The following is a 20,397-nucleotide window of genomic DNA, read 5'->3' as shown; positions in this document are numbered from 1 at the left end:
ATTTTATGCACTACTGTATCTTTTAAATCTGTTAAGAGAAGATTTTAAAATATACAGTATTTTATATTTACCTACATATTTACATTTTCTGGAGCTTTTAATTTCTTTTTTTTTTTAATTTCTTTTTTTTTTTTAAAGATTTTTTAATTTATCCACGAGAGACACACAGAGAGAGGAAGAGACATTGGCAGAGGGAGAAATAGGCTCCCTGTGGGGAGCCCGATGCAGGACTTGATCCCAGGACCCTGGGATCACGACCTGAGCCAGAGGCCGACACTCAACCACTGAGCCATCCAGGTGTCCAAGCTTTTAATTTCATTGCATGAATTAGAATTACTATCTAGTGTCATTTCCTAGCAACCTGAAGGACTTTATCATTTCTGGAAAAACACATCCATCTATGAAAAAATAAGATTATTTTGGCTTTACAAAATACCAGGTAATCTAACCCAGAGGCAGGTACAAGGATAAAATGGGAAGGGCACAAATATTTTATTTGTATCCATTAATTCCAGGCATATTCATATTCACATTGGTGTCTACACACATTCTGGAAAATTTAACTGTGAAATGCCAACAAGTTCTTAGATTATCAGCCCATCATCCTCCTCCAACTGATGTAAGAATAGGTTGGAGGGCAGCCCGGTGGCTCAGCGGTTTAGCGCTGCCTTCAGCCCAGGGCCTGATCCTGGAGACCTGGGATCGAGTCCTGCGTTGGGTTCCCTGCATGGAGCCTGCTTCTCCCTCTGCCTGTGTCTCTATCTCTCTGTGTGTCTCTCATGAATAAATAAAATCTTAAAAAAAGAGTAGGTTGGAGATTCCTTTTAAAAATTATTTTTTGAAAGGAAACTTTGCAGTCGAGAGCAATTTGCCCCTTTTTTTCTGGACCTCCCCATCACCACCTCAAGCTAGGAGAGGGGGACCCCAAGGTAATTCAGAATCCTGGTGGTTGCCTTCTCAGTGGGGAGACTAATATCTGATCTGCAGAAACTCACAAGCCCATCCAATTCTGTCTCTGTGGTGCAGCTTGAGTTTTGGATAAAGCTTGTCCTCAAGAGTGTGAGGACAGATGAATGATTGCTCTTACCTGGACAAATCTGTAAAGAGGAGGCTGGTGTGGCAGCCTGAAATAGCAGAGTGAAGAAAGAGAGGAGCAGTGTAGATAGCGTGCAGGTCTAGAGTTTGGTGGAGTAAGGGTGTGAGAGTTTTCCAAAGGGTCAGGTGAATGCCACAGAACACAGCTACCTTGAAGAATCTTGAGGGGTCTTGACCCTAGTTGATAGTCCATCAGGTGAAGAGATGGGAGCTATGAGTATCCCATCTCTTCCCTCAGTGGCAGAAACTGAGGCAGTAAGTAACTGAACTGAGGAGCATTTGTATGAATTTTAGTGTTTGGGGGCTCATGGAACCATCAGAATGATCCTATAGTCCCTCTGGTACTCTTTTGTATGACTGCTAAACCTGTGCAGAATTTGCAAAGGTCTTGCTATTGTCAATGGTTTGATGTCACCCATTTGCATTCTGGGGTTCCTGGGGATGCTTGTCGCCTTGTTTTGTTTAAAATGTAGGGGATCCCTGGGTGGCTCAGCGGTTTCGCGCCTGCCTTTGGCCCAGGGCGCGATCCTGGAGTCCCGGGATCGAGTCCCGCGTCGGGCTCCCAGCATGGAGCTTGCTTCTCCCTCTGCCTGTGTCTCTGCCTGTCTCTCTCTCTCTCTCTCTCTCTCTTTCTCATAAATAAATAAAAATAAATCTTTAAATAAAAAAAATGTAGTCTGGGATCCCTGGGTGGTGCAGCGGTATGGCGCCTGCCTTTGGCCCAGGGCGCGATCCTGGAGACCCGGGATCGAATCCCACGTCAGGCTCCCGGTGCATGGAGCCTGCTTCTCCCTCTGCCTGTGTCTCTGCCTCTCTCTCTCTCTCTGTGACTATCATAAAAAAAAAATGTAGTCTGTGACATTTTTTTCTTTCACTATAATGGTTCTGCTTTGAAGACAGTATTTAAGGAAATAAAAAAACTACACTGTCATCATCACCTGGTCCTGACCTGTTAATACTGACTTTTTGAAGAAACCAGACCAGTTGGCTTGTAGAATGTCTCACACTCTGTATAATCTAATTGTTACCTCATGGTATCACTTAAACTTTTCCTTTATCTCTTGTACTTTCTATAGAATTGAAGTTAGATCTCCAGTCTTGATCAGTTTTAGGTTAAGCATTTTTGCCAAGAATACATCCTAGGTGCTACTGTGCAACCCACTATTTATGATGCTAAGTTTTCTATGCAATGAGCAAATAACCTGTAGAGTGATGTTCTGATTCTACATTTAAGAACCTGTTCTAAAACAATCTTTTGTTAAATGCTTTCAACATCTGCTATGGGCTGAATGTGTCCCTCCCTCCAAATTCATATGTTGAAATCCTAACTCCCAATATGATAGTGTTAGGAGGTGGGCCTTTGGCAGGTGATTAGGTCACAGATGTGGATTCACGAATGGAATTAGTGCCCTTACAAGAAGAGGCCAGAGAGCCTGCTCACTCCCTTCCCCACCATGTGAGGATACAGTAAGAATATAGCAACTTGAAGGTGGGCTCTTGCCAAGAAACCGACCATATTGGCACCATGATCTTGGACTTCCAGCCTCCAGAGCTATGAAAAGTAAATTTCTGTTGTTGATAACCCACTCAGTTTATGGTATTTTGTTATAACAGTTCAAGTTAAGACAGTATTCCTTTTTTTTTAAAGACAGTATTCCTTAAGCTTCCTCGCTTGAATCAATTATTACATGGAGGTTTGTAAAATAGTGATTTCCTAATTATATCATTCTTTTTTATATTTATCAGGTGGCATTCTTATAGAAATAATGGCTGTAGTGAATACTATGGTGCTCACTCAGATCTCCTGCTGAGGGCCAATACATCATCCCCCCCAGCTGCTGACCTCACAGCTGTCTCTCACTAGAAACTGCTCTCAGCCACGGAGAACTGCCTCACTCAAAGTTATACCTTCACTTCTCACCACTGCCCAGGGAGCAGGTGGTAGTCAATGAGTGTCTCATGTAGGAATACAAAGGTCCAGCCTAATCTCCCCGACTTGGGACAATTCTGAAGGGCCACCTCAGCTCCAGAGCTCCCTGTAGGATTGTCTGAGACCTCGGTTGCAACTACATTCTGGGCAAACCCTCCCTCTGTCCAGTTCTTTTTCAACCTCTTGCAGATGTTTCTCCTCAATAAATCTGTATGCAGCTCCATTTCTGTTAACTTGGAACTCATTCTAAGAATAAGACAAAGAGCTTTCTCCTTTTTAAAATCTTTTTTTGTTTGTTCCTTTTTTGAGTATCATGATGAACTCATAGATTTTTATTTAATGTATTACAATAAGTTGCAGCCATAACTCTTTTTGGTATTCAAATGATCTCAAATGTGGCCAGTGAAGGTCCTTCATGATGCTTCCTATGTCCTTTAGACATGTCCCAATAGGCTTTAAACCCATGCTCATCATGTATTCTCCTAGCCCCAGCCCCAGAACCAGACATTTCTCTAAAAAATCTCTGGTTGTGGTTAAAAATCAAGATCTGGGTACTAGGAGTAAACTATTTTTCTTTTAGTTTCATTTTCTAAATGTCTTTTTGCTGGTATACAGAAATACAATTTATCTTTATATAGACATTTCACTGTGTCCACATTAGAATTACAATCAAGTTCTCCAGCATATCATTCTATATCAGTTAGAAATATTTCCAGCTGTAAATGACAGGAAGTTGGCCCATAATAGCTTGGAAAAGCAAAATGTTTAGTTTGTTCATCTAATAAGGAGTCTGGTGATAGCCAGTTTGTGACTAATGCAATGGCTCAACAATCCTGTCAGGGACAGGACCCATGGACAGAAAATCTAAAATTGCCTTGTATCTATGATAAACATTTAATCCATAATTTAAAACTTTTCCACAAGGAAAACTCAAGGTTGACATGGCTTGCTTGATGAATTTTATCAGGTGGCTAAGGAATAACCAACACTAATGTTACATAAAGTCTTCCAAAGAAAAAGAACTCTTCCAGAGAAAATAGGGAACTTTTCCCATTTTGTTCTATGAGATTAGCATTATTTTGATCCAAGAGCTGACAAGAACATTACAAGAAAGTAAAATTCAGTTCAATCTTTTTCAATATATCCTAAATGAAACGCTAGTACACTGAATCCATAAGTATATTAAAAGATAATAGGTCATTACTAAACTGAGTTTATTATGGAAATGCAATTATTTGTAAATCAATGAATACAATATGTTACATCGATAAAAGAAAAAAATCACATCTCACAGATATGGAAGATGCATTTTATTTTATTTATTTTTTTATTTATGATAGTCACAGAGAGAGAGAGAGAGGCAGAGACATAGGCAGAGGGAGAAGCAGGCTCCATGCACCGGGAGCCCGACGTGGGATTCCATCCCGGATCTCCAGGATCGCGCCCTGGGCCAAAGGCCAGCGCCAAACCGCTGTGCCACCCAGGGATCCCTGGAAGATGCATTTTAAAAATGCAACATTCATTCATATGAAAGCCTCTTTGTGAGCCAAAGGTAGAGGAAACTTTTTTTTTTAAAGATTTTATTTATTTATTTATGAGAGACAGAGAGAGAGGCAGAGACACAGGCAGAGGGAGAAGCAGGCTCCATGCAGGGAGCCCGACGTGGGACTTGATCCCAGGTCTCCAGGATCAGGCCCTGGGCTGAAGGTGGCGCTAAACCGCTGAGCACCCCACCCCCACCCCCCACCCCCACCCCCCGCAGGCTGCCCAGAAGGGAACTTTCTTAAACTGGTAACTGGTATCTACAGAAATTGTATGGCAAAGATTCTTCTTCTAAATATGACAGGTTATCTCATCTCATCCTAATTCTTTGGCTGATGGAAACCATAAAACCTAGATAAAATACCCCCCAAACCTTAGCTTTTTAAAGGTGTCAGATATAAAGCAAGGAAACTAATCTTTAGAACAGTCTGATTTAGTAAAGAGAAACAAACTGAAGTGAACTGCTTATTTTTCCCTTGACACATTTCTTAATCCTGAAGCTGTACAGAGCCAAACTAAAGAGCAAGAAAAGGTAATTCAGAGTGTCGAGAAGTCTCACAAAGCAGGGCATAAAAGTTGGATTTACTGCTGGCTGCTAAGGTAACCAGAACTTGAAGGGCAAGACCAACAAAAGAAGGAACTACAGAAAATGGAACTCCAAATAGTGGGCATAGTGCAATTTCTAAACTACATAAGACCAGATGTTATGAAGTCAAGCAGAAAGCCCTAAGAAGCCAAAAATTTAAGCAGAGCTTTTAGAAATCTCAGTGACAAGAGACAAAAATCAGAGATCAAACTCTGTCAGGGTTTCAGGTAAACATCCTGAATGGTTTTGTCCTAGGAGTGGCAAACCAGATTTAGAGGAGGCCTCATGAATGTGAAATAGAGCCTCAAGTCATCTTATTCCTTAGTGAGATCCATGTTATCTGCTTTTACTCTATTGGGCTGCCAGAAAAAAGTAAATCATTTCTGGAAGACAACATCATCCAGAGAAATATTTTAAAACTTTCATATTCAATTTATTTTTTTTAATTTTTATTTATTTATGATAATCACAGAGAGAGAGAGAGAGAGAGAGAGAGAGGCAGAGACACAGGCAGAGGGAGAAGCAGGCTCCATGCACCGGGAGCCCGATGTGGGACTCGATCCTGGGTCTCCAGGATCGCGCCCTGGGCCAAAGGCAGGCGCCAAACCGCTGTGCCACCCAGGGATCCCCTCATATTCAATTTATAGTGTTCAAAAAAAAAATCACAGGCTTCCATGAGTCAGATGAAGGAAACCAAGATAAAACAGATAATACAAATAAACCCAAGAGCAATCCAAATATTTGAGTTATCAGACACAAACTTAAAAAAAAACTATGATTACTATGTCAAGAAATTAGGTGACAAAATGATATCTATTAGAAAGAATCAAATGGAAATTCTAGAACTGAAAACATATCTTAAATGAAGCACTAAATAGATCTTAGATGCAGCATAATTGAAGCTTAGTCAACTGGAAGAGAGTTAGTAGAGAATGTCCAGGCTGAATCACTGTGAAAAGAAAAAAAGAAAAACAATAGAAAAAATGTAGGAGACAGAGAACACGGTGGAAAGATCTAATATGTTTAATTGGAAGGGATAGCAATTTGAAGAGATATCAAAATTCACAAAAGATAACAAACCATTGATTTAAAAAGCTATACTCAAGTAAAGCAGAATGAATACAAAGGGAATCATAGCTAGGCAAATCATAGTCAAACTGCTGAAAACAAAAAGGAATAAAGGAAAATCTAATTGCAACAAGAGTAAAAAAGGCACATCACCTTCAAAGGAGAAACAATAAAAATGGCAGCTGAGTTTTCAACAAATACAATGAAAACCGGAATACAATAAGAGTATCTTTCTCTCTCTCTCTCTCTTTTTTTTTTTTTGAGAGTGTGTATGCATACACAAGCAGGGGGGAAAGGCGGGGGAGAGAACCTTTTTAAAACTATTTAATTAATTAATTTATTTGAGAGAGAGACAACATGGGAGGGGAGGAAGAGGGAGGAGAAGCCAACTGCTTATTAAGCAGGGAGTCCCATGCGGGCCTCAATCCTAGCACTCTATGATCATGACTTGAGCCAAAGACAGATATGAGTTTAACTGATTGAGCCAGCCAGGTACCCCTGGAGAGAAAAACATAGACAGGGTTCATGCTCAGTGCAGAGCCTAACGCAGGGCTCCTCAGTCCCACAACCCTGAGATCGTGGTCCAAGCAGAAATCAAGAGTCAAATGCTCAACTCACAGAGTGAAGAGCTATCTTTAAAGTTCTGAAATAGGGATCCCTGGGTGGTGCAGTGGTTTGGCGCCTGCCTTTGGCCCAGGGCACGATCCTGGAGACCCGGGATCGAATCCTGCGTCAGGCTCCCGGTGCATGGAGCCTGCTTCTCCCTCTGCCTATGTCTCTGCCTCTCTCTCTCTCTCTCTGTATGACTATCATAAATAAGATAAAAAAAATTTTTTAAAGTTCTGAAATAAAACCAAAGCTAACCTGGAATTCTATTCCCAGAGAAAACATCTTTTCAAAAAAGAGTATTTATTTATTTAAGAAAGATAGTGAGAGCAAGCACATGTAGAGGAGGGGAGAGGTAGAGGGAGAGAGAAACTCAAGCAGATCCTGCACCTAGCATGGATACTGAAGTAGGGCTTGGTCAGCAGGGCTTAATCTCATGACCAGGAGCTCATGACCTGAGCTGAAACCAAGAGTCTGATGCTTGACTGATTTTGCCACCCAGGTGACCAGAGAAAACACCCTTTCAAAATGAGGATGAGATCAGTTGGTTTTAGAAAAAACAAAACTGATAAAATGAATTTTCAACAGACCTACACTGAAATAAATACTGAAGATATTTCTTAATGTTAGAAAATAATGATCCTTAAAAAAAATCAAAGTGCAAAAGCAATAAAGAGTATTGTAAAGACAAAATGTGGATAAATCTATATGGCAACTGAATGTCTTACACAATTATAAAATCACATCGAGGGCAGCCCTAGTGGCGCAGCGGTTTAGCGCCGCCTGCAGCCCAGGGCGTGATACTGGAGACCCTGGATCAAGTATCTGCATGGAGCCTGCTTCTCCCTCTGCCTGTGTTACTGCCTCTCTCTCTCTCTGCATCTCTATGAATAAATAAAACAATCTTTAAAAAAAAAAAATCACAACGAAAGAAATAAAATATATGAGGAGTTAAAAATCCAGGTCGGCAATAGTAAAAAGAACACGGTGGGATGCCTGGGTGGCTCAGTGGTTTAGTGCTACCTTCAGCCCAGGGCGTGATCCTGGAGACCCCAGATCGAGTCCCATGTCGGGCTCCCTGCATGGAGCCTGCTTCTCCCTCTGCCTGTGTCTCTCTCTCTCTCTCTGTCTCTCATGAATAAATAAAATAAAAAAAGATAACAAGGACATGAGCTAAAATTATTTATTTACATCGTTGAATTCTGGAGGAAGGAAAGGTAATAAATCAGTGGTGTTTGGCATAATCTCTAGGGTAACCACAAAGTATAATTAAAAATAACAGGAAAGCAAGCTCACTCAACTCCTGCAAAGGGCATGCACTCAGGACCTGGCTTTTCAAAGGTGGAAGAACACAACCGTGCCCTCTGGATGGTACTGCTGCTGCTGCAGTCAGCGACCTGTGTATCCCTGAGGGCAGTCAAACTGGGTTCAGAAGGTCCGCCTAGTGGGATGCTTGAAACCAACTGGAGAGTGAGTACACATCTGAGCATCAGGAGCAACGGTGTAAAGAGAGTCTCTAAGACCACCCTCAGGCGAGATGCCGCTCTAGGACTCGGGACTCAGAAAAGCTGTTCTCCTTTCCAGAGTCCTGAGAGTCTTTCTGAGCTGTTTCTTTTTTAAGATTTTATATATTCATTCATGAGAGAGAGAGAGAGAGAGACAGACAGACAGACAGAGGGAGAAGCAGGCTCCATGCAGGGATGTGGGACTCGATTCCAGGTCTCCATGATCAGGCCCCGGCCCGAAGGCGGCGCTCAACCGCTGAGCCACCCGGGCTGCCCCGCCCTGGGCTGTTCTATACCCGGTTATGACCTACTACAGTGAAAGCCTGCAGAGTAGAATCAGCAAAGGGAAGAGGTGCCTGGCGGGCAGGGGGCGGAGTCCAGCAGAAACCAGTCATGAGAGGTCAGTTGTTTTCTCCCAAAGGAGTCACACAGTCAATGCTTAAATTCTCCCAGGAAGGATGTGTGAACAGAAACCTGCCAGGTGCTACCAGCCAGGGAAGCTCCCCCAGCCCTGGGGGTCCAGGGTTTTTAGGGAGGTGATGTGGCCGTGCAGCATCCATGGGACTGATGTTAGCTCCTCGGGCGACAGCCCTCCAGAGGTCAAGCTAATATAGCAGGGCCCAGGGCCTCACACATGCAAAACCAGATGTTCACCATAAGTCACACTGTTTGCATAAACGATCTGGCCAAACTGGAAAAGCAGTGCTTAGAATACAAAAACACTCTTACTAGGCAGAATGTGACACAGGGGCTTAGTGGTGGTCTCCCCATAGCCAGATAAGGGGCAGTCCTCCTGAAACAGGATTTTCCTTTGAATTTACGGGGCTTGAGCAATCCAGGCCTCCTAGGTTTACTCCTTACAAGTCATCTCCACTTCTTTAGAAGTCTAGTCGCCAACAGAAAAAAAAAAAAAAAAAAAAAAAAAGGTGTTCAGCTGACTACGAGGGGCGATCCTGGGTGAGGCTGGAGCCAGGCACGGGCCCACAACCGGGCACGAAGGTGGCAAAGGGGAAGGCCACACTGTGGGAGGGGACCGCAGCGGCCACAGGCACGTTTACCCGGTGTGTATGAGAAAAGAGTGTACACCGTCACCACGAACCAGGTGCCTGCTGTGGGCTAAGCCCTGGGCTTGGGGCTATCAGATGCACCTGACATCGATCACAAAGCCCTTTAGGCAGGTGGTCTTCAGCTGTGAGCCAAGGGGCCAGAAAGAGGTGGAGACAAGCCTTCTCCCCTATGGACTGACATACCCTAAGAGCCCGGACAGAGGATGCACCGGAAGAACACCCCGGCATGTTTCGAGGTTCCAAAGTGACAGAGTCACACTAGAAATGCTGGCATTGCAGGAGTGCCAGACCCGTGTCCTTCACCAGGCCCTACCCGGACCATTAGGTCTTCCCTTTCCGCGTGAGCACTTGTCCCTGTATCGTGAGGACACGGGCAGGGTCTGACCAGGGCCGGAGACCAGGTATTTCTGCAGCTGGGGCTTTCTCCATGGTCCCCGGGGCACTGGCCTACTAACTCAACTTTTCGCGCCTCCTGATAGGCATGTCTGAAAAGAAGGTTAGCGGGTCACCGCTCCTCTAGAAATGCAGAAGCAGTATCTCTCGGCCTGGCCATCACTTATGGAATTCATTCCCAGCGGAGAGCAATACCCCCTCGCATGCCTGAGGGAACACAGGCTCTTCTCCCTCCCGGGACGCCAGCACAAAGCTTGCACGGTCACTTCCCAGAACCGTGCGCTGTAGATCTGGGCTATGAATCATCTCGATCATCCAGGGAACATAAGTTTCCCCTCACAGAGGGGAAAGGGAAAGAGAGGGGGGAAAGCAGTAGGTTCAAATGGAAGATCACATACACGTACGATGGATGCCACGATGGTTTTTGTCACATGCTTCTCTCCACGGTGCGTGGCACCTGCTGTGGCTCTAGCACAGGAGGAGCTCGGCGCCAACTGAGCTGACACCCGACCATGCACCGCCCGAAGAGTTCTGCGGGGTGACCAGGCACCCTTGTAGGGCCTGGTCCTACAAGGGCGGCACACACTTGGCCTCTTTCCCCCAGATCCTGACAAGTAGCAGAAGTCTGTCCCCAAGGGCACTTAACAGGCTTTCTGTGTATGCTACCCACTGTGTATGCTTACTGTGTAAGCTACCAACGACTGCCACTGGCAGAGACCAAGACTCTCTGCTTACGTTAGGCAATGTTGTCCAAAAGCAAAAACCACAGTCTCCCCGGACGCCCGGGATGCCTGACTGGGGCCACGGGATTTATTTCAGGAGAATCCGGCATCGGGGTTTCTCAGTCTGCGCGTGGGAGTGGCCCTGCAGCTTGCTCCCGAGCCCTCCTCCGGGCCACTTCCCGCAACTGGGCCTGACCCCTGCTCTCTGACCCCTGGGCCTGGGAAGCATATGGCGCCCAGGGAGCGGCCCCGCCCCCAAGATGGCCGCGCCCATGTGCCGCTGAGGACCGCAGCAGGCGCCACTACCGTTTCTTATTCTGAGAGCCCAAGGAAGCGGACAGCGCGGCTTTGGGAGACGGAGGTTGCGCAGCAGAGCGGCGCGACAGAGGGCGCTTCGGCCTCGAAGGCGGTGGGACCGGGGCCCCTGACAGCCTCCGCTGGCGCCTCGCCGACGGGAGACGCCACCCCACCCCCACCCCGGCCCCCGCGCCGGCCTGATGTGCGCCGAAAATGGTTGCACGAACCGCTGTTGGCGGCGCGAACAAACCGGGGCAGAATCGCTGCCCGCGACGCGCGCCATCTTGGGCACTGGCAGCAGCGCCCCTCTCCTTCCCAAAGCCGATCGTGCGCGTGCGCGGCGCTCCGACCTCGGGCTGCGGGGCGACGGGAGCGGAAGTGCTCCGCCGACCCGAGGGCGGTGCGAGGTCGCGCCGGTTGTTGTTATCCGCCCGGACTGGCGGGTTCTGGTAGCCAAGTACGGGGAGGCGGAGCGGACACGGGCCGGAGGGGAGGGCGGGGTGATGGGTTCGCGTCCTCTGAGGGCTCGGGGGCCCGGGGCCGAGGGGTGAGTGTGGGCGGCGCGTCGCGGGCGACGCCGAGTGACACAGTCAGTGACTTTGCTGAGGGCCTAGTAAGTGCAAGGCGCCCTTGGGGGTCACGGTCATCTTCGCGATGGCCTGTGAGCAGGTGTTACCGTTATCTTCGTCGCGAGAAAGCAAGAACAGAAAGGCTCGGAATCCTGTCCAAAGTCACACAGCTAGTAAACCCCTGCGGATCCTTCTAGCCACCACCCCCGCCCCGCCCCGCCCCGCCCCAACCCGCCCGCCAGCCCTTAGGCCTTTCTAACTAACGTTCCCTCCCACCCTCCCGAAGGTGATCGCGTTTGCTGCTTGCTGCCTGCCTTCACTGGTAGAATAGAGCTCCACCACAAGGGCGGGGAACTCTGATTCTTTGGTTCCCTGATGTGTCTACCTGTCTGCAACACGCAGAACAGGCATATTGCGGGCACTGACATTTTCACCGTGAATGAAAGGGACAGGGCAGTTTCATTTCAGAAGGGGGGGGGGCTGCGGGGGGGCTTTTATGAAGGAAGTGTGTGGTCAGGTCCTTGTCTGGTGATAATTGGGGCCCTACTAAGCGTCACTCTCCAGACTCAGACGAGGCCTTGTGCTTCCTTCCATAAAGGAGAACATTTGAGTTTTCCTCAACTTCACGCCATAGGGTGAAGGGGTGGCTAATTGCATCTCCTGTTTGGTCCTTCCTTCCAGGATCAGGTTGCAGCGCTGAGACCACTGCTCACCAACTGCAGATTCCAGCTCACCTGCACCTGAGCTTCCTGGTCTACAGAAGAGCCAGTCTGAGGCCTCGGAAGGTGAGTTCCAGCGTCAGAGGCACAGATGGGGTGCTGCAGTTGATGGTCCTAGCTGAGATGCGTTTGTCGTCTCTGAATCCTTTGGTCCTGCATCCTTAGGAGCAAGAGAGCTCTTCTGAAAGGCTTAGGAGGAGGAACTTCAGCCCAGACCCAGAGCCCAGGGCAGAGGATGCAGGCTCTCAGGACAGATCCAGAACCCAGAGTGGGGAGTACAGGCTCACAGGACAGACCCGGACCGTAGGGCAGAGGGTGAAGGCTGAAGGACAGCCGATCCAAGAAAAGCTAGACCTGGAGTGGCCCCTGTCCCTGCTCCCCCTGGGAGAGAGCATGCTCAGCATGTGACGGTGGGCAGTTGAACCCCATCAGAGGAGAGAGGTGATGTGTACAGGTGGATGGAGGGATGCTGCCAGGAGGCAGGTGGCCCTCTACAGTCCTGCACGGGCAGGGGCAGGGTCACGAGGATCACTGCCAGCCTCACAAGAGTTTCTGGTCTCCTGACGCTAGACACACATAATGCTCCCCTCTTTTCCATTGGCTGTTTCTGGAATGCGTCAGCCCTAGAGTGTGAACATCCCACCCACCTCTAGCAGAAATGTGGGTTTTCCCTCTAGTCTGGCTAAAGCGTACAATAGTTTTGTATCGGTTTCTTTTTTACTTGGCAAAATCTGTAATCAGTCTGGAGGTACGCCGTCTTCTGGTTCTGCTACCTCGTTATGGTGCTGCTGTCATTGGACCTGAGGGCGTGAGTTGTGAAGCTGCACGGAGCCGAACCCTGTTGTCCCGAGGCTGCCTGCCTGGCGGGAGGGGGGGGTGTGTGTGCTGTGGTGACAGCAGCTACTCTGTGCAGAAGCTCCTTGCGGAGACTCCTTTTGAAACTGCAGAGCAGGGAAGAACAGGCCGTTGAATGGACCTCCTGGGAAAGGAGGAAGTCAGGAACCAGGAATGCGGTGGAGGCGGGCCAGCAAAGGGCAGCGTGTGCAGTGCAGGGTGCCAAGGTCGGTGGTTTCCAGCTCCTCGTGGAATGACCAGTGCTGGGCTCCTCCCCTCCCTCCCTGCGCCCTGCCTCCCCTCCCTGCCCCTTCTCCAGCCCTGGTTTCTCTCCACCTGCAAACCACAGCCAGCCAGATGTCACTGTCCCCCAGACTCTGCTCGGGGTCTGTCACCTCCGAGGCTCAGTGTAATCATTCCTCATTTGCATCTTATGAGTAATGATGTTCACGTTCAAAAACGCAAGTAAAGAAAAGCAGAAAAGTGAAATCCCCCGTCCAAGAAAACCAATGTCAGCCATTTTAATAAATGCTCTCGTATGCTGCTGCTCATCAGTATGCATGTAACGGTGAACAAATGAGCTTGCGTTGCACTTGCTTTTTCTTAATCTGCTTCTAAATATGTGGAGAAATGAAACAAAATTCGTTTTGGAAGCCCGTAAACACAAGTCGTGGGCTTATCCACGTCCCAAGGGACCGGGCTGGAGGTCCCAGGCACGTTTGCACGTCATTCTCCCCAGGACGCAAGGGTGATTGTTATTAGGCTGGTGGGGATGGTCTCCTGGCTGAGCACCCTGATCTTGAGCCCCTCATTCTGTCTCCCTAGATCTCCGCCCTTTGTCCAGGGCAGACCGAGATGGCCACGGCCCAGGTGAGTTCCTCTTTACCCCCTCCTTTGTTTCCAGTGGACTTGAGGCAGCTTTGGGGGATCTGCACTGTAACCTTAACAAATCGGTCCCTCCCCTCAGCTGTGGCTGCTTTCTCTTCAGGCTCTGATCCACCTATGGTTTCCCTGATCCTTCCCCTCCCCATAGAAACTAAACACAATAAAACAAGAGAAGACAGCAAGAGAGTGAGCATTCTTGTCAGACTTCTTCCTCTGGGAAACGTGCCTCCTCCGTTTTCTTTTACTTCTCGGGGAAGCTCGTTCCGGTCCATAGACTCGTGTGCTCTTCCCGTGTCTCCATTTCCACCTTCCACCTGTTTGCTTTTTCATTATGTTCAAAATGGCGAAAGGAAAGCCATGCCTGACATTCTGTGCGTTAAAGAATAGTCCGAATGCCCCTGTTCCTTCTGCCCCCGGTGCCACGTTTCTCCTCAGACTCCCCACTGGTAATAGTTTCGGGATGGTGTGGGGTGGCTGCATTTCCGTCAGGTTCACTTGCTGAGAACGGGTCCGTCGGCCGTGTCGGGTGGGTGTTTTTGCACAAGTGCCATCCGAGCCCCGCTCCCATCTTCTTTTCCTGCCTGGTTATTTTCTGGATGGTGTTCCTCCTCAGCACAGAAAGATGATTTCCGTTACTCTGCAGTGCTAGGGATGTATCATCCAACTCTTGCTCTGTTTGCGTATTCAGGTTTTGAACGTTCTTTTTCTGTTGTATATGGTGCCTCTTGGATGACTCTTTATGTGTGTGCTCAACAGTGCGGGGGGCGGAGGGGGGGTTATGTATCCTCACCTGGAGGTTGGATTTTGGGTCTAAGGTATTCACACTTTAATTGGCTGTCCCAAATCCTACACTGATTACTCCTTTCCCAGAATGTGAAAAAAAAAAAAAGAGACCAGATAGTTCCTGTGTCCGGCTTTTCCAGGATGTTGAAAGTCGAAAATGAGTCCAGTCGGTTCTGTGAAGCCACTTCACCTTAGGTTTGATAAAGATGTCACAGAAAGTAAGTTACATTCCCGATGCACTTGACAACACGGATACCAAGATTCTAGAAACATGTTCTGAATAGGGCGTTAATAAGCTGAATTGAGCACTGCCGAATGATTTGTCCATACGGTAAAAAAAATTCAGACAAAAGCCTTGTTTGACAAAGGGTACACACTAATTCTTGTGTGTCCCCCATGCCCCTTCTCCTTCCTCGTTCATTCATTCTTGGAGAGATCACGCATGCACATCTCTTTCTTGTAAGAATGCCCTTTACTTCAGATTTCTTCCTTCACGTGAGACTCAAGCACATTCCGGACTTTTCCGCGACCATTCCATTTCATTGTGCGTCTGGACAACCCCAGAGTTGGGCACGCTTGGCACGTGGGTCAGGTCAGGCTGTGTGTAGAGGGCGGTTGTGTGCCTTGGAGGATAGCTAACTGTGTCACTGCCCTGGATTGTCTTGATGTCAGTGTCCCCACCCACTCCCCCTTGTGGTGACAATGAAGAGTTTCTTTTTTTTAATATTTTATTTTATTTTATTATTTTTTTTATTGGAGTTCAATTTGCCAACATATAGCATAACACCCAGTGCTCATCCCATCAAGTGCCCCCCCTCAGTGCCCGTCACTCAGTCACCCCCACCCCCCGCCCACCTCCCTTTCCATGAGAGACTCCTAAGAATGAAGAGTTTCTACAGACCTTGCCAGCTGTTCCCCGGAGGGCTAAATCACCGGCGCGTGGTACCCCATTTCCAAAAATGGCTATGCGATATTCCACTGGCTGGAAATACCAGTATGTCTTAACCCTTCTGCCAGGGATGTACATCGAGGATACCCTGGTCTTTTGATGTCATAAACGGTGCAGCAGTACTTCCCCGTGTACGTTTTCAGTTTGTTCCTCGCAAGCATGTCTGGTCTGCAAGGTAGCTTATTAGACGTGAGGATTCTAGGTCAGCGGCGATGTGCATCTTGAATTTTGACAGCAGATGGCCACTGAGCCAGGTGTTGCCCTGTGCTCACCAGTGTGGTCATGGTCCCTAACACCTGACTTGTCACTTGGGAAGGGTGAGCAGGGGTGGGCTGCTCTGAGAACTCCTCCTGCTGGCAACACATGCCTGTCACTGCCCCTGTGCACAGGGTGTGGCCTGGCGTGTGTCGGTCTGCTGGGCTGAGTGAACTGCTGCCACGTGTGGCCTGTTGGGGCCCTGCGGGTGCCACACATCCCCCAGATCAAAGACCGGCCAGTGTGGGTGGGACAGGAGGAGATCCAGAGCGTAAAGGGTTGGAGTATTGCGCGCGCGCGCGCTCTCTCTCTCTCTCTTCCTCCCTCTCTCTCTCTCTGGTGGGAATCTGGCCACTCAGAAACTTCTGAGCTTCTGTGTGGTGCTGACAAGACCTTTCCTTCTCTACCTCAGTCTGCTGACCGGGTCAGACTCCCACCCTCCTGCTTCCTGTTCCCTTTCGTGATGGAGTAGCCACAATCAGCAGTCTGAGGACTGTGAAGGAAAAACCCAACGCAGCCGTCGCAGTCCTGGAAACAGCCCGGTTCTTCCCACTGTGTCTTTCCTGCCTATCTTTCTCCCGTGTGTCTCCTCCACGCTCACACGGAACACTTTCTCCCCAGAGGTGTCGAAGGTTTGCCCCACCCCCACACAGCTCTCTGCCACAGCAGCTGGGCGTCCTGCCCCGAACTCAGTATTGACACCATCTCTCTGGAGAGAGATCCTAGATCACATCCCACAGGTCGAGGGTTCGGTCCCACCAGACTACCACCCCCCCCACATGCCCCATCAGATGCCAGCACCAGGCACAGGCTTTCAAGCAGCACGCTATAGATGAGAGGGACCAGTGATCCCCTCCTTGGATTTGATTACTTGCTAGAGTGGCTCGCAGGACTCGGGGGCACAGTTACTTACATTTACTAGTTCATTAAAGGACACGATGAAGGACCCGCATGAATGGCCAGATGAACAGATATATAGGGCAAGCCTGGGAGGGCCCTGAGCTCGAGAGCTTCTGTCCCCATGGACTGGCAAGCATCATCCTCCCGGTATATAGATGTGTTCACCCACCTGGAAGCTCCCCGAATCCCACGCTATTGAGACTTTATGGAGGCTTCAGAGCACAAGTACGATCAATTGTTAACTCCACCTCCAGCTCCCCCCCTCCCAAATCTGGAGAAAGGTGAGTGGGGCTTAAAATCCAGAGCTTCCAATCACAGCTTGGCCTTTCTGGTCACCAGCCCGTCAGCTCAACTAGAGTCACCTCATTAGAACATGAGGTGCTCCTTGTATTCTTCTCACTTGGGGATTTATAAGGGTTTCAGGAGCTCTGCAACAGGGACCTAGAGCAAGGCCTGTATATACTTTCTGTTACGTCCTAGTCCTGACGGAGGCGCTGTGTTTAGAACCGTTGTCATAGCTCTGTGTCCCCGCGAAGCCTTCTCTGCCAGCCCCAAGCGGAACCGACTTCCTTCTATTCTCTGTTCCCTGTGCTGCATCTGCACCGCCCTCGGACAGCCCCCCTCCGCACCCCCGCCGCCCTCCCTCCCTTTCATAGGTGAGTTTGTAAGTGTTGTGTTCCTCCCTCTACTAGGTGGAAGCTCCTTCCGTTCAGAAGGTGTGTGCTTGTTTTTATCAACCTTTATATCCTCTGGCCGTACCAGCTTGGTCTGTGTTCAGTCAGTGAGCCGAAAGACTGCATTTCCAGAGGAAGATACTTTTGACACCTATTCTGTTTCTTTATAAAGTTTACGATAACTTTGGTTACAGAAACACTCCGTGCACTACATGGTCTCAAATTGCGTAGTGACTGGCAAAGAACAGTTATGTAGAGAAAGGCGGTGCAGTGTCGTGTTGAAACACGTGGGTGCGGAAGGCAGAGCACACGTGTTCTGATCCCTGTATCGGAGCTGTGTGACCCTGGGCAGGCGACTTTCCGCTCTGTGTAAAGCCAATCTGTCCTCATCTGTCGGGGTCTCCTGGGGTGGGAGCCATATTGAGTCTCTTCTACCTGTGGAAGACTTAGGATGGGACGTACCGTCCGTTCCCCAAGCCCATCCCTCTGGGCTAATGAGGCCTGTGCTGTTGCAGGAATTGTTGACCTTCAGGGATGTGTGTGTGGACTTCACCCTGGAGGAGTGGCAGCAACTGGACTCGGCTCAGAAGAACCTCTACAGGGATGTCATGCTGGAGAACTACAGCCACCTGGTGTCCGTGGGTGAGGGCGGTCCACAGTGTGACCGGAACACAGCCCACTCGTGTCACCCACTCTGGGGCTTGTGAAGCCCAAGGCTCCCTGCTGAGAAGTCACAGTCCCGATTGCAAACACCTCCCCCCACCCCGCCCCGGGATATGTATGGCTTGCACTCCTCTGTGAATGTTCTGGGCTGAGGGGCAAAGGGCTCTCCTCATGGGGCAGGCTTCGAGGCTGGACCCTCTGCAGTTGGCAAGGCTAGGTCTCGGTTCTGGAACGCCTCTGGCGTTGATAACGACCTCCTGTGTCATTTCCCGTCCTCAGGATACCTAGGTGCCAAACCAGATGTGGTCCTCAGATTGGGACGAGGAGAGGAGGCCGGCATGACAGAGGGAGAGACGCCAACGTGGAAGTATCCAGGTGAGCGGGCGCTGGGCCAGTCAGGCCAGGCCAGGGGACCTAGGAGGTGAGCGAGAGCTGGGTGTCAGGGCCATGCCTGGGAGCTCTTCTCGGCGCCCCTGGACTCGGGGACACGACTTGGGTTCGAGGAAACGAGCCGCCGTCATATCCAGGAGCCGCCTGCACCTGCCACCCTCCTGGGGTTCAGACAGTGTGGCCACTGCTGCTGTCAGATGCCATCTCTACCTGCCAGTACCCTGAGCCTTCCCTCTTTCCCGCTCCCCCTCCTTTCTGGAAGGTTTCAGGGTGTTTCTCCTCCCCTGGGCATTGGCTTTTTCCTCAGAAGAGGCACGGCTGTAGGGGTGAGGCTTCCCCTTTATTTGTCATGCTGTGGGCCTCTTACATCTGATGCTCAGAGTTTCTTCAGCCTCAGGGAAGTTATCCTGCCTGACTTGTCGGGGTTGGTGTGGCCCTAAAGCGTTGCTGGCACCCTCTGGCTCTGCCAGGCCAGGCGGCCGCCATGCTCTTCTCTGCGCCCGTGTCGTGCTCGTCAGCGTCTGCCTTCCCGGGACCGTGTCCTCTCTTCTCAGGTCCTCAGTCTCTTCCAGACGTGACTGGACTCTCCACCTGATGTCAGATTCCAGCTCTTACCCATGCCTCCCTCCCACTCACCCATTTTTGTCTTCTGTGTCCTCTCTGTGTCTACTCAGAACACAAGGGACCTAGACAGGACGTTACTCCCAGGCAGCCTGCTTCACGGAGCTTGGCCGCCATCCTGGGCACAGCTGCTCTTTGCCTTGGTCGTGGGTTTGGTTGGTCTGGGTCCCTCGAGCGCTCCACATGCTCTTCAGATGCCGGTCTGCCCCCGTTCCTTGCGCACTCACAGTGGCGTCTCTGTGGGCCTGTCCGAAGACATCTGTCTAGAGCCCTGGGACTACCGGGTGTGCTCTGTGACCTGCAGCCCCGGCTCTAAGCAGGCTCTCGGGGGCCACCTCAGCTTACACATGTGAATCCGCTCTGCACGGGGGTTTGGAGTTTAGCTGCAGAGCCCTGGCTCTACTGCACTCTGGCCCGGCCACGACCCCTCGTGTCTCCCGGACGGCTGCCCCAGAGCCCTCCTCTGCTGGGCTGTGCACCCTCTTCCTCAGGGCCTCCCTGGGCTGGCCCTCACCCACCTCCCTGTAGCTTCTCCCAGGGCTGTGTGGGGGTACGGCGTCCTCTTCATTGCTCCGTCAACCTCATACCCACTGCTGCCTTGCACAGATTCCTCAGGCTTTTTGCTCTCCCCGTGGCATACTTTTCCCTGCCTCCAGGGCTTTCCAGGTATTGAAATGTCCGAGTCCCATTCTCAGTTCAGTGGTGCCCTGGGAGGAGGAAGCGCAAACTCAGAGGCACAGTCCAGTTGCCTCGAGTCCAGTTGCCTTATGTGAAAATCTGTGTCATACTGAAAGTAACCGTGAGCATGCTCATTGTCAGCGCGGGCAGTACAGGAGACGGGTCGCGTCAGCACATCCCCAGCCACACCTCCAAGGGCTGCCTGCCTCTTCTCTCGGTTTCTGTTTGTAATTCTGCTGAGGGTCACCTCCTGGGTCCCGGGAATGCCTTCACACCTGCATTTCTGGAGATTTCTATGTGATCTCCCCTCTATATGGAAAATGAGGATTTAGCTCAGTTACACCGTGGCCTTCTCCTCAGATCTTCGCAATGTCTGTTAAGTTGTTATTTGTAGTTTTCCTGTTACATTTATAAGGGTAACCAGTATATCTAAGGTGCTTTTTTTTTTTTTTTGAAGATTTTATATATTATTTATTTAGAGAGAGCAAGCAAGGGGAGGGGGCAGAGGCATAGGAGGAGAGGGAGAGAGAATCTCAGGTGGACTCTACACTGAGTGTGGAGCCTGACTCAGGCTTTCTATCACGATCTTGAGATCATGACCTCAGCCAAAAGAGGCAGCCCAATAGAGCTGAGCTTCTGTGCCTGCATTCCATCTGGTAGCTTCTT

The 20,397-nt window shown here is 49.6% G+C and overlaps 1 protein-coding gene across 13 annotated transcripts in view; it reads left to right on the top strand.

Moving 5' to 3' along the window:
• The first annotated feature begins 10,761 nt into the window (after nucleotides 1-10,761).
• The window catches only part of KRABD4 (KRAB domain containing 4), a 40,131-nt gene continuing 30,495 nt past the window's right edge, over nucleotides 10,762-20,397 (top strand). For 6 of the 13 annotated variants that reach the window (XM_077888535.1, XM_077888533.1, XM_077888532.1 and 3 more), the window contains exons 1-5: nucleotides 11,427-11,553; nucleotides 12,062-12,165; nucleotides 13,759-13,803; nucleotides 17,895-18,021; nucleotides 18,322-18,417. In XM_077888535.1, coding sequence (XP_077744661.1) covers nucleotides 11,466-11,553; nucleotides 12,062-12,165; nucleotides 13,759-13,803; nucleotides 17,895-18,021; nucleotides 18,322-18,417 — 460 coding nt within the window. In that variant the 5' untranslated portion in view covers nucleotides 11,427-11,465. The other 7 variants (XM_077888531.1, XM_077888527.1, XM_077888525.1 and 4 more) reach the window with 7 other exon arrangements.

Source organism: Canis aureus, chromosome X, assembly GCF_053574225.1.
Source record: "Canis aureus isolate CA01 chromosome X, VMU_Caureus_v.1.0, whole genome shotgun sequence".
Lineage (NCBI taxonomy): Eukaryota > Metazoa > Chordata > Mammalia > Carnivora > Canidae > Canis > Canis aureus.
The sequence above is the reverse complement of the archived record's forward strand: the minus strand, read 5'-3'. Positions and strand labels throughout refer to the sequence as shown.